Here is an 18275-nt window from a genome sequence, read left to right as displayed (position 1 = left end):
TCCCACTTACGCTGAGCAATGAAATAATTGCCCAAATGTTGAAGACGTACCATCACCACTTAATCCTCATTTCTGTAAAGCATTTCTTGGCTTGATTGCCTGCTTCAGTCACAACCCCATTGCCTTAATTCTGCTGCCCTATTTATGTTTCTATTTGTAAAACGAAACTTATGATGACAGTGGTAATTGAAAACCATTTTTACATTGTTTGCTCATAGTACTGTTGAAACTATGAGTTACATGCAGTAAATGTTGAAACACTATTAGACTATAGACCATGTTCTACTAGATTCCCTCTGCCCCAGTAAACCTACTCTGGATTTTGATTGCGTATTATTTTGTCAATGCAAGTATGTCTCAGTAACTGCACCAAAACTCTTTGGTCAAACATTCAGTAACAGTGCAACTCCACAACGATCAGTACTGTATGTATATAGTTAGGACAAAACTTTTTGCAGTAATACATAAATTGTTTAAAAATGCTGTCGAACTACTACAAGTATTTCACTTGGAAAAAAAAAAAAAACAACAAACCAACAGTACTGGACTGCAAAGTAGTGGGTGCTGCTTTTTCGAGAGCATTATTAATGGGGACTATTTTAGTCTTCCGTGATGGGGAATGACAGGCTGTACAGTTTCTTAAAGTTAAGAATAGAAAATAATTTCTATACTTGAAAGAATTCAATTACTCTACATTAAAGCCACCATGGGGTTACTGTACATTTATACATCAGAAAGTCAGTAAATTATTTTTCTATAAATTAGTCTCTCAAAGCTGACTTTTTTCTTTCTAGTCTGAATGCCAAACTCCTGACTGCTTTTCCACCACAGAGACTTCATATCTGGATAGCCGACATCTGTAAAAACATTTCTAATGAAAACACTACTAATACAACCCCCTGGAGAAACAAATGAAATGAGATCTAAGTATACAGCCGCCTTCTACACTTCTGTCTTTAACAATAGCAGGGCTAGTGCTTCCTATCCAAGGCTTGACACAGGTCACGATCATTTAGGCACAGTAGTAGCAAAATAAATAATTGTGTAAATATGTAGTAAATGGTATAAATACTTCAGTAGCACTTAGAAGATATGATAGAGGACTTCCGCCCTTGTTTGTGCACTAAGGTTTATCTCAGCGCATGGAACGCAGAACGATTTAGACTGCAATGAAGGAGAACTGTGGCTTGAATACTTGAAAGCTCAGTGCCAGACATAACATTGCTTTTTTTCCACAACAGCAATTTCCAAAAGTGCATTAGTGTTGAAAGTGTTGGATAACTGCTAAAATATTATAGTGATAGAGTCATTACAGCTTCACCCCAAAAAACAATATACTGGAAAGATCAGTCATGTAACTATATATTTTAATAATCCAACTTCAAAGCAAAACAGTGTTCTTTTCTTCTTTTTAAAATAATGTAGTGTCTTTTTTTTTTTTTTTCATAATGAATTCTGCTGCTTGAGTAGCTAAGAATTTATTTAGAGACAATTTTTCTGACGAACTTTCTAATAACTAGCGGGGGGGGGGAGGCCCTTTTTTGCATCAGCTCTCAAAAATCTTAGCTAAAGCTTCATTTGAAGGCATACAGAGATATTAGATGTGCATTTGCTGCTTTACCTTTAAGCCCATACTAGATAATTTCAGGTAACTTCCTGGCAGTTAAGCTCTGTAATACCAGCAAGTCCCCGCCAGTGCAACAATAACTAGCACAATGAGAAGAGAAGGGATCCTCTAGCACATGATTGTCACATTCAAGAATAGTGTTTCTAGGTATCTTCATGTCCAGAGGGACTACTGATTTGTCCTTAAAAGACTGGATGTGGACAAATATAGGATATAATTTCTTCTTAATTCTCTTTATTCAGAGCCAACTACAAGTTCTGGGCCAGAGGACTATGGACTATAAAGGCTTGAACTTACTTGTCAATAGAAAAAAGAAAACAGTATTAACTACTATTTTTTATGGGCATTTGGGTTTACACTGCAAGCATACTAGTAAAATTACTTGCTTTGAAGTAATCACATAAGCTTCCCTAGTGAAACCTGGCTGCATCAAAATTAACAGTAGATGTCTGCAATGAGGTCAGCAAGGCCTGGATTTTGTCATCCCCCCCAATTTTTAAATGCATATAGTGTGTCTACAGTTCTCAGTCCTGCTTCTTTCTAGTAGGATTTTTATGCTGGATAAATTAAAATAAGCTTGTTATCTCATGCATTTGTTTCAGATGGCATTTCTTTTTGCTATGAAGAGATATTTTAAAACTTGATAAAAATTATATTTGGTCTTTCCACTTAATTGTTATCATCTTCAAACTGAGGTGTGACAATACCATAAATGGCTTTAAGGCAACAAGAAGCCAACTGGAACCCAAATTAAATATAAAAGAGAATAATACTGAGCTCACCTCTCCTATAGCTATCTAGTACAAATATATTTTTCTAGATATTTTGGACTGAGGTATTTCAAACATTGTCCTTGGGGGGGGGGGAAGTCTAATCTGAAAACATTAAACCTAAAATAATACTTTCTCATCTGAATAGAAATAAGTAATACTAAGGACAATGCCTGTATAACAAAACAAAAACACTAAATAATTTATTAAGAACCACAAAATTTAATGCTTATCATACTATAAGTAGTGACTTTTAAGTGACTTAAGGTGGACCCAAATAGCTTAAATCAGCATGCTTATAGTTTTAATTTTTTTTTTTTTTTTTTTAAGAAAAACAAATGCCTCACCTTATATTTACTCTTACTTTGATTTACTAGAAAATACTCATCTGAGGGGTTTCTTAAACTCCCAAGCAACATGACTATTTTATTACTGGGTTAGAAATGTAAACATGAAATTATTTTTGAAAGTGAACATATCAACGTTATGCTTTGAAGCATTAAAACTTCGTATTTTCTGCAATATTAAACATGACTTTGTTCAAATATGTAGTCAAAAAAGCACAACATTCCAAGAATACTTAAAATTTGAATTTTATTTAATAACACACCTGAAAAGTCAAAGAATACCAATATGAAAGATCACCAATTATTCATTATAGGAATTTTTACATTCAACCATTTTGAGATCTTTAAGTCTAATGCACCCCCTCGTGTTTGAACAAGAAACTACACTGCTAGCAAAGGCATTTGAAGAAAAACGGCTTCAGGTCTTCCCTTCAAAATACAAGCAACCCCCTCATTCATTTTATTATAATTGCATATGCTCATGCATCAGTGATAAGATATACAGCCATAACGTACAAATTTTAAAATTTAACTGTCATGGATTTATAAACATGTATTATTCCTTTTGCTAGCAGAGTGGGACCTCTTTAAGAACACTCATTAAAAAAAATACAAGAACAAAGTAAGTGTACAAAGTATCAAAAAAGCATTTCTTGTGAAATTTAGCATCCATAAGTAATAATTTCCCATGGAAAAAAGATCTTGGTATTTATATAACTTGTTTAAAGCTTTTCTAATGGGCCTAAACAAACAGTTTGTTACACAAGGAGGTAGGTTAGTTGTTAGAGGAGGAGAAATAATGCACTTGAGAGGCACACCCAGATGCAATAGAAAGTCTGTATTCTGTAACTCATACCATCCAAAAGAGGAAGGTAACACTTACACAGTTATGTCCATGGAAGTACACTAATTTTCTTATGTTCAGAAAAAGGAATTTTTGTATGGTTATCTCTGCTCATTTTAAAACAAATCAAATCCTAGGATTTTTTTCTCTTCAAATATACAAGATTCAAAAAGAAAAACATTTGTGCCAATGGGACAGACAAAACCCCCTACTGGTAGGACAGCGTTCTAAGTTTATATAGCTAGCTAGATCCACACATATGATTTTAAAATCACTGAAACTGAGTGAAGGCTGGAATCCAAAACTGTCCTTATTCAACTGTGATTATGCACAAACTAATATTTCTGGTAGATTTCTCTTCTGGTTTTTAACAACTTGATACTTTGTCTTGTTCATATTTCAACAACTGAATAAAAATCACATACAATTTAAGTGGTATTGAGAAAATATGCTTTGATATTCAGGTTAGTCACTGTAAATGGGTTAGACCTTGATTAAGGAAAACATCTTTACTTAGAAAAGCTCTTGTTACTTTTACTATGTATGTGTTCAGATTTAAATGAGGTATGTAAATGCACTTAATCAGCGCTTCAAATATCCTTCCTCATTAGGGATGGATATAAGCATGCACAGGTGTTCCTGAATTAGGGCTTTACCCCCTCACATGTTCATCCCAGATTTAGTTACTCAGTATTTCATGGAGTTTCAGTTTGATAGATTTTTCTTTGGGTTCCACCCCCCCCCCCAAAAATCTTATCACTGGCTATTACAAGTTTTCCAAAACCTATGCTCTTAAAAGAATACTAGCTACAGAACTTAGTTATCTTGACTATGGGTGCAGAAGCAAAAATTGAATACCTTGCAATTTGATAAGAAATGACATTTGTTCAAGTACAGCACTTTGCTTAAGTTAATGTCACTTTTTCCTAGTACTGTTGAAAAGATTTTTTTTAAAATTGTAATAAATTATGATAATATTGAACAAAAAACTTTAGGGCCATAAAAATATTACAAGTAAATCTAGCCAGGGTGATGCAAAGAGGTAGAAAACATTTCAGAAGAGTACACAAAATAAATACATATTTTACACATATATAAATATGGTATAAAAACATTAAAAAAGCAGCAACCCCCCCATAAAACTTAAAACTGTCCTTAATGTCATATGTTGCAAATATTTACATTGACTTCAAAAAGGCTAACAACAGCGTGCAAAATTAAGCATGTCCTTACATCTTTGCAGAGTAAGAACTACAGGTTTACAAAATTAATTACTCTGTTCCAACTTAGGCTCTGACTTCTTATAGTTTCCTATATGCTTCTATTTAGTGCTGTTCCTTTTTTCAATAGCCTCTCTGATTTGACGATCAAGTTCACTTACAATATGGTCTTCATGATTATATACTCCTGTTCTCAACAGGGTATCCCTCTCTTCTATCAGACGAGATAGATAATCATCCATGTTCTCATTTAATTTTCTAGACTGAAGACTGTCCGCTCTACCAGCAAAATTCTCTCCAGCATCTTGCAATTGCTTTCTTTCTTCTTCTTGTTGCTTTAGCCTGATGTTGATAAAATGGAAGGTATCAGAGGATAAGCCATATTAAAAACTTGTGATTATTTTCATATGAACTCTGGAAGTTACTGATCTACTGAGAAGTTAGTGAAAAAGAATTTTATAAAAAATTACCCCTTATACTAAAGAAAAATAAATGCCAGTAAAAGAAATGTTCATATAATACCTAGAATCTAAGAATACCTAGAAGGTAAGAAATACCTCTTTTCTTTCCTTTATGCAGCAGTTCTGCTTAGAATTAAAGGTTTAAAATAAAAAAAGAAGCCTGGTGCAGTACAATGATCATAGCATAAAAAACAGGGTACAGTGGCCTTAAGCATAGATTTTCTATAGTACAGCACTGTTACATTTTATAAATGGGCAATCTTTACCTAAGGCACACTAAACTGTAATCTTTACCTAAGGGACACTAAACTGTATTCCTTTACTGGACTGACAGCCAATTATAATCTTGATTTAACTGAACCTTCTCCTACTTTGAGGTGGGGGGGGGGGGGGAGGAGGAAAACTTAGAGATGCTTTAATACCTGTTAAGTTCATTTCTGATGTCCTCCAGCTCTTGTCGGTCTGTTTTCCCCAGCTCTTTCTCTTCTGCTGCCAAATAGCGCAGCCTCATGTGCTCCAGCTCTTGTTGCTGCTTTTTAAGGCGAGCCATTGCATTTTCTTGTTCACGCTACGGTAGGAAGGGGTGAAAAGGTAACTCAGTTGATTACATGCTTATATGTAAAAATGCTAATTCTATTGACATATGCAAAACTTGAAGGATGAACTCATGATAATTAAGAAGTCTCCAGTGGTATTAGAAATGCAGGAGTTAAACAGGATGTCTAAGTTGTTGATATCTATAATACTTCAAGACCAATGACTATCACAATTGTAACAAACAGCTGTCCAAGCTGGATCAGCTGGAGCTGGAGCTTTGTCAGATATCTTCCCATTAACTGAATAGCAAGAATATGTTACAAGCTCTTTTACAAATTCTGACTTAGGCCAATAAATAACTTTACTTGTGAAACTGCTCAAGATACTGAGATTTATCTGGTTGCCACTGCTTACACAGTATTTTAAATTGTAACACTTTTTTTTGAGAAATAAGAAGCATAAAATGCTAAGTAGCTGCACAAACTTGTATTATTGGCCCTGCATTGCCTAGTGTCAAAGCACTGCTCTCCAATTAATTATATGTTACGCTTCAAGAATGACCTTCTGAAGCCGCAATCTGTATTTAAAAAGTAAGGCTTGAAAATCTAAAACTTGTTAGGTTTCCTTTCACAGTTTTCCAATCCTAAATGAAGCCTTAGATTAAATCCACAGAATAAGTTATCTAATTCACTCACACATTCTAAGTTTAGCTTCTTCTGAGTTTGGTTTTTGCAGCTCTAGAGAGACACTACAACAGAACTACAGTTCGAGTCCACTACTACTCGGTGGCAGTACACTGTCTCAACTTCAAGAGGAGTCCCTTCTCCTCTTGTTTTCCTCCAATTTTCAATATGCCCTCATTGACTCAATACAGTCAGTCTTACACTCAGAGCCAGAACTCCTAAAGAAAAATGGCACTTGTTCCTGTAGCTAAAATAATAAGGCAGCAAGCTCCATGAACATCCTAAATTCAGATACTCTGTGAAGTACGTGCTTGGCTTTAACTTGAACACAATCAAGTATATCAGACTAAAACAATGTTCATAAAATAAGTTTTATATTTATTACAGTGATAAAGATAATTTTGTTCCATATCTGTGAGTATATTCATTATACAGCCAGCCCAATAATATCTGGAAAAAGCCTACTCAAGGCTTTTAGCCAGGTAGTTTTGAGTCCCAATTCCCAGACTATATTTAGAGGCCACCTTAAGCACTGCCTGTTGATTATCAGTAAGTAGAAAAAAATGTGAATGTCACAAAGAATTGTTATAAACAAAATTCTAATGGTTAATGTGAATATAAGTAACCCCCAACTACTTTACTTTCATACTAAATCCAATACACCAGTCTGGCAAATTAAATGTTAAAACTGCAGTGAGGCAGGCCAAAAAGACTGAAGAACAATTTGCTAAACGGATACATACTAATAATAAAACCAGAAGCGGGAATCCTGCCAAAGAGTCTCTAGAGCTGATAGATGATCGAAGTGTAAAAAAGCACTCGAGGAAGATAAGGCAACAGTCCTTTCTACCCCATCCATCACAAGAGAACATTCCTATGTGAGAGACTTTTTATGTGGGACAGGTTTGAAGAACAGTCTCAGATTAAAGTAGAATAGGTTTCTAGAAAAGGAATCAACTAATACATATACCAAATAGTAACAAATCACTACAGCCAGATGGTATTTATCCAAAAAATTTTCAAGAGTTCTAGGGAAATTCAAACATGAAGTTAAAACTAACTGGAGGTGTAATCTGTCACTAAAATTGGTGTTTATGCCACAGGAATGAGAACTGTTTTCCCATTTTTAAAAGAGATTTTAAGAAGATCCAGGAACTACCAGTACAGCTTGCTTCCACAATGGACAAACTAGCTGAAACCATAATTAAAACAAAATTAATAGGCTGTATGGATACATCAGGAAGAATGAACTCAATTGTTGTAAAAAAGTCATACCTCCAACTAGTCTTAAAACAAAAAAGCCCCCCGAAACCCAAACCTCAAACACCAAAAGCTTCATAAAGTCCTCTGTCAGATTATCAAGGGGTTAAAAGATCAGAGAAAGGATAGGAATTGATCATTTTCACAATAGCAAGGAGGAATCTGTGCTCTTTGATATATTCATAAATGAGGCAGTGATTATGGAAGAAGCAAAGTCTGCTACTGATCCAAAATTACTCAGTGTTGTTAAAGTGGGATCTTATGAGGAGAAAAATATGAATGAGCTTGAAAAGGAAACAGACAAAAATGGTGAAGAATACATCCACTGAGGGTTGTTAAGCATGACAATCTGAATGCAAACTCTGACTCCTGCTGTACTTAAGTAACTGACTGCTGGCAGCTGGAGGGTATTCCAAGATATCCAAGCCCCGTTCCTAGGTGTTATGCATCTCCTGTTGGCCACTGTCAGAGACAGGAGTCTGGGCTAGATGGACATTTCACATCAGTTTGCCAGTTCTTATGTTTTTGCAAAGAGAAGTAATGGCTGAAATTCAAAACTAGGTAAATTCCAACTGGAAAGAAGGTGCCATTTATTAAAAGAGTGAAAATTAATTACGGAAACAATATACCAAGCATGTTAGGAGCTTCTTCAATCATGGAACTTTTAGAATTAAGCTGAACATTTGTATTAGAAAAATGCTATAGATCAAGCATAAGTGTTGAAGCAGTATTTAACACAGGAAAGTCAGCCAGCTTGTGTTATTTATAAATTCATAGAGAAGCTCACAACAGTATTCTCTGGTTTCTAAATACCTCAGTAAGCAATAACATCCAGACAGTAAAGCCCAATTTCAATATACAATGAGCAAAAAGGAGAAATTCAATTATCCCACCTATCATGAAAGTTGTATTTATCCTGGGTTTAACTGTTTGCTGTCCTTTTGCTCAGAAGGATAACAATGATTCTGTAGACTGTAAGCTCCAATCATCTCCTTAATTTCAGGAAGTATTATATGGTCTTAAATAGCTTGGTGTAATAACAGTAGTTGTACTGTTAAGTATAGACCAAATCTAAAAATTTCTAGTTTTCTGTAAACAGGGGAAATGAATTGAGTTCTTCAGAGTGGTGACCACATACTTTCCCTGATTAGACCGTAAATCCGAAGAAACTTGCTATGAATCTCCCTGAGGTGAAAGCACTAGTGGCAGCATATCCAAATTCTACTTCTGGAATTAATTTGTCTAATCCAACCTGGTTTTCCTATTTACCTTATCTAGCAGGGGTACAAGTCTTGTCAGCCCCTCAATAGGTTACTTAAGAATTCAATTTCCAAGCAAAAATGTCTCATATCTAGGAAAAACACCTCCCTATTGTGGAAGATGCGGTTATGACATCTTCCTCTTAACTGAGGTAGGTCATAATCTAGATCTCTTACAGAGGACAGGAGATCTAAATGCCTTTATTTCCTCTTCTAGCCTGGCTAGCTATGTTAATTTGTACCTATGATTAGCTTCAGTTCAAGGAACTGTTGTGGATTATGAGAACAGGATGAATTTCTTTAAGAAATACCCCTTAGCTCGGTAGTCCAGTTAATTCATGCTCTAAGTGTGCCCTGTTTGAAACTGTCATGGGAAGCTGGGGCATTAACAGGAGTTTATCACATTTGTTTATCTCAGTAATTCTAGGAGAGACTTTTTTCTGAAGGTAGGTTCTTGGGGAAAACATTATCTGAAAACTAACGACTGGAAAACTGATGCGGAGCAGCACTCACTAGGAGCACAGCAAGACATTAACAGGGCAGGAAAAAAAAAAAGACATCTGTCTACTATTTAAACAGAATATTGTGAGGCATAGAATACACAGAAATCACTAAGCAGCTGCAACTATACTGAATAGAAATATCCTTAATCCAGTCCTTCAGTTTGTGGAATCTATTATCCAATTGGATAAGGTGGTAAAATTTTGAAAGAATATTTTTACAGCTGCAACTTCAGGGAAAAGACAGAATGGTACCTTGGCCATAAGAAGCACCTGGGCATAGAAATTTCGTGATAATTTGCGACCTTACTATTTAAGGCAAGAAAATTCAATGATCCAGATGCTCCTGCTGTTTGACAGCACACCCACAGTGTCAGATTGATAGCAAAAAAGGTATTTAAAACAAACTGAAAGAAGCAGTACACATTTGAAGTACATATACTGAACATTAATGGAATGTCTTAAGCTCAGTCAAACCAGGAAGAGGATAGAAAACTCCTAATCCTTTTTTACTGATCAGTAAGGATCTCAGTTGGTCCTTTATGTCCTCACTGAACAAACTAGTTTCAGAACCGCAAGTTTCTTGATGAAGAAACATATTTAGTGATATTTAATGACAGCAAGGAAAGGACGAAAGCGGGAACAATGCTAAAGCCAGTAACAGACTAGGAAAAGCGAGACCTTCCTTTTGCAACTTTTGTTTGGTGCCTGTTCATCTTGATGTTTCTCTCCCAGAAGAAAGTCTAAAAATCTCCAGTGAGCACTGCTGAGGATACCCACTGCTCAACACAATATCCCTACACTTACAGAGAAGTAAGGTGGATAGAGAGACTACCAAATGCTCCTTTTCTCCATAAAGGACAAAAACTATTATCAGTATATTTTGTCTCTAAAGGTAACACTGGATAGGACTTCCTTTCAGATAAATGCAATTAGACTAGAAATTTAATGTGATCTACGTGCATAAGCAAACTTTAACTAATATATCATTATGATATACACATGACATTTGGCATTGTTTAGGAAAGGAGGAGATTAATTCTAGTCCTGTAACAATGAAAAAGGAGAATTTCTGCAGCATCTTAAAAGATGCCATACAATGAACCTGAATAATATGACATTTAATCATGAAATATTAAATAAATTAAAAATTAATATTTTCTGAGGTAAGCTTCCCTTAACATCAAGTTTAATACCACTCTAATTCAGAGACATGAAAGCAAGTGGGAAGGGATCATTTATGATGGTCCCAGTGTGTAATTTAAGTTATATACTTAGTATTTTGTAACTTTAAAATGCATTTCCCAACATTAGTCTTTGACTTCTTTAAAAGTCTGTCATAACAGTTTATAGGGTGAATAATAACAAACTTGCTGTATGTATAACATTCATAGCAGAGCTGTAGAAACTCATTTCCCAATAATACACCAATACAAGAAGATGGCAAAGAATTTACAATGCTTGTTTGATAAGAAGTGAGGTGCACTGATTTTATGTTTATATACAATTTTGTTACGACTTGTTCAGGGACCATAAAAAGACTGTCTTTTGTCAGGGCAGGAGAAAGGAAAGGATTTCGTACTCATCATGGTGATAAAACCAGTGTCACTTTATCAGAGACAGTCAGGTATTAAAACCACTTTCTTTTCCCCCCCAATCACTCTTTAAAAATTCACTGGGCAACAAATGCCTTTTTTAAAGGAACAGAGGAAGTACTGAACTTTATTGCATGGAAGTACTTAAAAATTATCAGAATTTACTGAGAGATCTTCCAAAATGAAAGAGAACAACATCAATAAAACAAACACTTGCACAAACTTATAGTAATAATAAAAAAGTCCAGCACCTCTAGCCTCACTAATGACATCTTCATTTCATTTTTTATAGGCTTAGTTTAAAAACATGGATGTAACTGCATACATCAAAGTGTTTCCACATGTACCTCCGTGTGCACATGAGTTCATACATACAGATCCACATATGCATTTAAAATTCTCAGAACAAAGGCTTTTTGTACGACATACTTGACATTATTTCCAGAGAGAATATGCTCCTATATATTTCTCCTGATATAACAAACACTTCAGATTTATTCCTCACTGTAGCTGGTCAGGCTGTTTTTAAGCCTGAATAAGAACCTTTAGAATTTCAAAGAATTTTAAGTTTCTAGAATTTTACATTTTAAATTTTCAGGTAAGGAACCACTCCAGAATCAGAAGCTGCTAGATTAAAGACAGCTATATTGGTAGGAAATCAACATAGCTTTTTTCCTTATTAATTTGATACTCTGGCCATCCTTTTCTTACAACCCTGTAAACAAATGAACCAAAGCCAAGCCAACCCAAACAGTACCTTAAAAAAAAAAAAAAAAAAAAAGCAAAAAAAAAAGCACATACTAGTTATTAGATCATATACTTTGATATTTTACTATTTTCCCTCATTAGTTTGCATCTTCATAATGTAAGCATTTGAGAACAGGAGTATCATTTTATAAATTTGCATGGTGGAACCTTCAATCATGTTTTGAAACCTATGGTACTACAGAAATACTGAGATTAAATAGAAATTAACCCCTAATAAAAAAAAAAAAGGAAGTTATAATTGGATCATAAAAGAATCCTTCTATGCCACCAGGTGCTCTAGTTAAGAGACTCTTCAATCAAGGAAGCACAATCTTTATTTTGCCATAGCTGCCTATAAATCCAAAAGGGAGATGTAAACATACATACACTAGACTAAACAATGGCTAAATAGCAGCCACTATTCACTCTCCCACTCACACATACCATGCAAGTCTGTGGGAAAAACTTACGATTGAAGCTAAGGAACTCAAGTAAAGTTTTCTGAAAATAACCCAGAGCTGACAAGTCAGTAGGAGGGCCTGGATGGTTTCAAGACACAGTTTTTAACCAAGACTTGGACTTCCAACTGTTTTTTTTTCCCCTTTTCTTTTTAAACAAAGATTTACATCCCATCTTTGGCTAAATTACTTATAAATTAATCAAATTAATTACTGAGTGGATAAACAGGAGGCTGGACCAAGATAGAGTGAATGTCAGCCAGCCAATAAGGTCTATGTGGTTTTAAACAAATGCATCAGTGCTGCTTTGAACATATTTGTAGGGTACAAATATGGTAAGAGACCTAAACAAAAGCAACCACTGGAACACTGAATAATGTATGCATATTATTTTGAGATTATTTTGGCTTTCTAGATTATAACACAGATATTAGCTACTGAAAATTACATTTTTCTTAGCTTTGGTGCTTGTTTTAAAATGCTGTTTCTTATAATCAAACAGCTACTGTTTTGTATCTCAAACCTCCATTAGCATGTATGCAATTTTGTGTAGGTGGTTTAATTGCTCTCAGTAATAATGTTCACATACATAAAGCTACATACATCTCATCTGTGTAGCATCTGGGTGTCCTAGTCAGCAAACCTTAAAAGACAAAGTTCTTCATACTTCTAGAAATAATAAAAACTATCTGAGCGCACATAAATATGTGGATAACTTGTTGAAATTTTTGTCTTCCTAAAGCTGAGTAGATGTTTGATAAATAAATGATTAATACAGGGTTGCAGAGAATAGCAAAGAGGAGAAGAAAGAAGTGAGCTGCATTACGTTATGGTAAAGCCTATAGTTTTTCAATCAGCCCTACAAACTGTGCTAGCTTCTGTACTTCAGTAACAAGGGTGTGAGCACGATGTGCAAGTGTTCTAGTGTGCTTCCGGGCTTTTTCTGGTTACAGCTGGCACTGCGTTTAACATTCAAAATACCAGACATGGAGAAGTTCACAGCTTTTTCTATTAACAGTCCCATAGTTTTCTAAGTTACATAGTTCGTATATCATTCTACAAAATATAAAAGCACCACAGATGTGTGCTAACAACTCATTCCAAAGTAAAAGGAAACTTTTTAATTAACGAAACATTGACTTTTATGGTTGCTAGTCAGAAGAGCGTTTTAGTAAATGCTTAGCCTGTAGGTTATGCTTCTTTAATTCACAAATTGACTGTACTAGGTCACCTTTGAGTAATGGAAATCTCTGTTTAAACATTTTTTTGGCAATGGGCACAAAGCATTAGATCTCATTTCCAAGACTTCCCAGCTGGGTTTTGTCATTAACATTTATTAACAATCTAAGATATGGCTTTCAGCATCTAATCCTCACCACACAAATGTTTTGTATAGTTCTCTAGAGGGCTTTGGTGTGACAAATTACTGGCACAGATTACAGCCCTGTGGCTATTCACCAGAGGCAATGCAAAATTAACATGGTACTAATCCAATTTAAACAAGAAATTGGTCAAACTATGTGCAATTGCACAAATCATCTGAACTAAAGCAGATCTAAAATTCCTAGAGCAATGGTTTCCAAATTTCTATTTAAAACAGTGAATGGTCTTCTGATCAGCTCTGCTTTAATTTTTACTTGGCTCTTTACAGTTGTTTAAATCCTTTATCAATAGAATATGATGAAGGAGAAGAGTATAACAATACAAGTCCACCTTTACATTACAGAAGATTCCCTTTAAAAGAAGTAGGTAGCATAATTTACTGTACATGCCAACTCATTTTATGGTTCAGACCTTCAACATGAGAGTCAGCTGAAGCCATCTGCCTATGTTACCAAATTCAGATTGCCAGATCTATCGTGATGAAATTTATAATAAAAACCCGATGGTGATACATACTCAGTGTTAATCTGGCAAGCAACAGGCTTTTCCTTTATTCTACACTGATTTTTAAAACATGGTATTAAGAAAAAGAATAGTTTGGACTTTTCATGGCTGCTTAAGTAAATCTTACCTTTCTAAGGACTTTGTTAGGCATAGGTATTTCAGAAATTGGAGAGCACAATTTATGACTCCTTTAATTACTAGTAAAAAGAAATGGACCAGTTTGAAGACAGCAAATAAAACTAAGTCTATAATTTCATCGCTAACAGTCACTGTATAGTGTGTTTACTTTCTTTAAAGTAAAAAACAGGTTAAAAACTAATGACCAATTAGAAAAGAGAGGCTTAGTTTCCTGCTTTCTGAAAAGAAAATTCTAATGCTAGGAATGAAGTAGGATCTATAATCCTTAAAAAAATAAGGTTTTTTCATCAAGCAGAAAGTAGGTGTGAAGAGAGGTAATAACTTTTTACTAAAGTTGAATTCTGAAGCTTTAGGCCTGTGTCAAGGTTTGTTCAGCAACAGGGATTAATGATTTACTAATTTGTTTGTCATGACCAATGGAAATGCTTGCCAGTCTTCAGTACACTGTTTAACTAGTGTTTACTATAATTCATGAAAGGTAGATGATGACAAAAACCAAAGACATATGCATTCAGTGAGGATGAAGCTGCTACTACTACAAGCTTGAAGAGCATATTTTAAAGCCTTATATATATATATGAGCTCTATTAAAACACAGCAGTTAGAGCATGCTGTTTGATTATCGGAGACTTGGATTTTCAAAGCAGGAAAAAAACAATCTGCAATTTTGATTTTTCTGCAAGTTTACTTATTTTTAAAGTATTCAGCAAATTTTAAAGTATTGTTTTTAAAAGCTTTTTGTTTTTAATCTTTACTCTTTGTTCATTTTACATATAAAATAGAAAACAATTAGGATTGCAGCTGACTAAGATGGGGGGGGCATATTGCACTTATCAGCCTAGGTCAGAGCTTTAATTTTACCTTCCAAAACACACAAGAAAACCCCAATTTCTCAATCAATTTCAGGTAAAGATAAATAAACAGCACAAAATTTCATTTCTGAAGTGAACTATTTAGTACAAAGTCTGATCACTTATTTGGGGGGATGGGGGGAGACCCAAACCAAAAAAACTACACCATTAGGATGAAAATCCTCAATAGCAAATAGTAATCATAAGCAGCTTCCAAGACTGCATTAAGTTGGCTGTCTCTCATGACAAAAGAAAAAGACCAGCATACCTGTTTTAACCTCGCAAGTTCTTTCAAAGCCCTTGCCCATTGCTGTTTGTAGTGGAGCTTTGACTTGGTAGCTGACTCCAACTTTCTTTCAAGTTCAACCTAAAAGCAATTAAAATCATATCAGCTGAAGCAATAACAGCAGTAACAATCACTGAAAGATGTATATATACAAAGGGTCTGGTTTAAGAAAAGTGTTTATGTAGTGTAATATACAACATCATCTAAAGCTGTTATATAATGTAACATAAATATTATGGCACATGAACATTTTCTTGTTTAAAATATAGCCTTATTTTTACTGGATAGCAGTCTATACAAAAAGGAAAAGATTAGGTTTTAGCATTAAATCTGCTGATGTAACCTTTTAAATTTAAAAATCTCAAATTAGTGAAACTTCCTCCCCCCCCCATTTTTTTTTCAACTAGTAAGCCTATAAACTCCAATTCAACGGGAACACTGATGGACAAGTCTTGCTTCTAAAGGCACGCAGATACCCCCCCCCCCCCCCCGTATTAATGGAAGATACCTATTTCAGAGAAAAGAATGTGGCACTTATCTGTTCAACCCACTTTTAAGATCTATGTATATACTGCATATCTCTGTTCCTACTATCCAAATAATAAATCTTTAAAAAATTGTTATTCACTTTTGGACAGAAATAATTCATTGTGTTTTGTGCAAAAGAAAAATTCTGTTTTAATTGGATGCCTTTTAATATTAAGTATGCAGAACATGGTAACCTGAAAAATGAAACATGCCTATCAACAAGTCTGAAACAGTGATATTTTCTTTTAATCAGAGGAAATCTGCTTACCATTATGTTGGGGAAGATCTTGAAACAGATGTTATTAAAAGAAACCAAAAAAAAAAAAAAATCTAACAAAAATAAGAAGTCTAACAACACATCAAAAGTAAGGATTTTAAAAAGTCTGTAGAGACAAAAACATTTTGAATCATCTGCTTGTACTATTGTTAGAAATTACTCAAGCATTTAGTAACATGCAGACCGGCTGTATAATTGAGTGCATTTTGTGCCAACATATCTGGCCTAATTCTTTTAAAATATTCTGTCCACAGTTTAACTCAAAACTCTCAATAATTATAGGCACAGAATGGCCACATCTGTGGTCTACATTAAGTAGAATATCCTCTACTGAAGGTATCCATGGTTTCCAAAAATACAGCTTAAGATGGAGATTCTGTTCCACTGATATGTAACACAATCTCTTTTTAGAAATACTTAAAAAAAGCAAAACCCCAAACACATAATGGTATATCAGTCTAAATTAACCCTCACAAGAAATCCCCCCCCCCTTTTTTTTTAACCTAAATTTATAAACAGATTGCTTGACAGTCCCCAGTATAAATAGTGGAGGTAGTCATTTAAATAAGTAGGTTAGGTTTTTTTCCTCCTCCATTTCAAAGTCCTACAGTTTCCTCTATGCATATAAGGCAACTGTTGGCCTTGTTTGTCTGAGTACGTATAGACTGAAGAAACTGTTGGGAAAAAAACAAAATGGACAAATTAAGCAGGTTAATCATGAGAGATTATTCTTACATCTTCTTTATCAATGACTGGAACATTGTGCCTGTTTTTAAAGACTAGAAAAATTCAAGGTACCTTTTCTAAAGTGAGAAGATTTATTTCTGATTGTAGACGGATTTCTGGTTTGCAACTTTGTTGTTCTTTATACTGCTGGAATTCCTTCTCCAAAATTTTATACTTATTTTCTGCTTCAAAAAGCTGCATTAAAAATATCCAGATATAAAGTAAGTTAACAGAAAAATACCATACAAAGAACTTGGTTACAGAACTTGTTAGTCCTTAGTCCTTGGACCGAACATCTTATTGTCAATTATCTGATAGAAAACAGACACTGAAAACCACACATTCATAATTAATGATTTCTTGGTGATGGCACACAGCAATGCTTTAGTAGGAAGAATTTTAAAGAGGGCCTTTGCTTTATTACTGGAAAGAAAAATAAGCCTCTCCTCCCATATATGAGAGATTAAAGTTTATAAACATTGCTGTTTGCATTTCTAAAAGGAGACTTGCAAAAGAAATACAGAAAACAAAACTATTTAGATTTACATACATGGCAGCTTTTAAGAAAGCCAACTGTTATCTACTACATGAAGTTTTTATTACTGACTCAATTCCACCAACATAACTTGTTTAGGAAAGTCTGGAAGAGGAAACAACTAATACTTTGTACAGCCAAATAATGATTTAAAAGAAAAGCTGAAGCAGAAAGGCTTCAGTGACTAATGACTTAATGCTATGTACCTCTGCCCTCACAGTACACTTCCACATTTGAAGAGACCAAAAGAGACAGAACTTGACTTTTCATCTTAAAAACAAGGAATTTGAAAGATGGTATCTTGCCAATACACTATTATATTACTTTGCTATAAAAAGCTATGTAAGTCAAATGTTTAAATAGCTAACATTTTCAACATAACATATTAATAATATTAAGAAAACATCTGATAAAAAAAGTTCTAAGAGGTAGAGTACCTTATGTTCTTCCTCTGTTAAACATTATTCAATTAGAAAACCCTTAACATACCTGATGGAACAGATGCCATCATAAAACCAATATGATCTCAATTTTGTTGCACTTACTTTTCTCTCTAACTAGTTAGTTCAAATCTTTCCATGAATTTCATCCAACCATTTAGAATAGTGAGTGAAAATGCTCTAGAATATTCCTTTCTGCTTAAAAGCCTAGAACTATTTCTATTAGTACATCAATATTTTAATTCTTTGGATTTTATAATTAGGTTTTTCTGCCACCATTTAAGTTGTTGCATCTATTA

The 18275-nt window shown here is 34.4% G+C and overlaps 1 protein-coding gene across 2 annotated transcripts in view; it reads right to left on the bottom strand.

Moving 5' to 3' along the window:
* Nucleotides 1-2974: 2974 nt before the first annotated feature.
* LOC112992384 (centrosomal protein of 120 kDa) overlaps nt 2975-18275 on the bottom strand; it is a 39218-nt gene continuing 23917 nt past the window's right edge. For both annotated transcript variants that reach the window (XM_026115396.2, XM_026115397.2), the window contains 4 exons: nt 17074-17196; nt 15453-15551; nt 5692-5837; nt 2975-5150 (listed from right to left, as the gene is read on the bottom strand). In XM_026115396.2, the coding sequence (XP_025971181.2) occupies nt 4910-5150; nt 5692-5837; nt 15453-15551; nt 17074-17196 (609 nt within the window). In that variant the 3' untranslated portion in view covers nt 2975-4909. The remainder of the gene's footprint in view (nt 5151-5691; nt 5838-15452; nt 15552-17073; nt 17197-18275) is intronic.

The sequence above is a fragment of the Dromaius novaehollandiae genome, chromosome W (assembly GCF_036370855.1).
Source record: "Dromaius novaehollandiae isolate bDroNov1 chromosome W, bDroNov1.hap1, whole genome shotgun sequence".
In the NCBI taxonomy this organism is placed as follows: Eukaryota; Metazoa; Chordata; class Aves; order Casuariiformes; family Dromaiidae; genus Dromaius; species Dromaius novaehollandiae.
The sequence above is the reverse complement of the archived record's forward strand: the minus strand, read 5'-3'. Positions and strand labels throughout refer to the sequence as shown.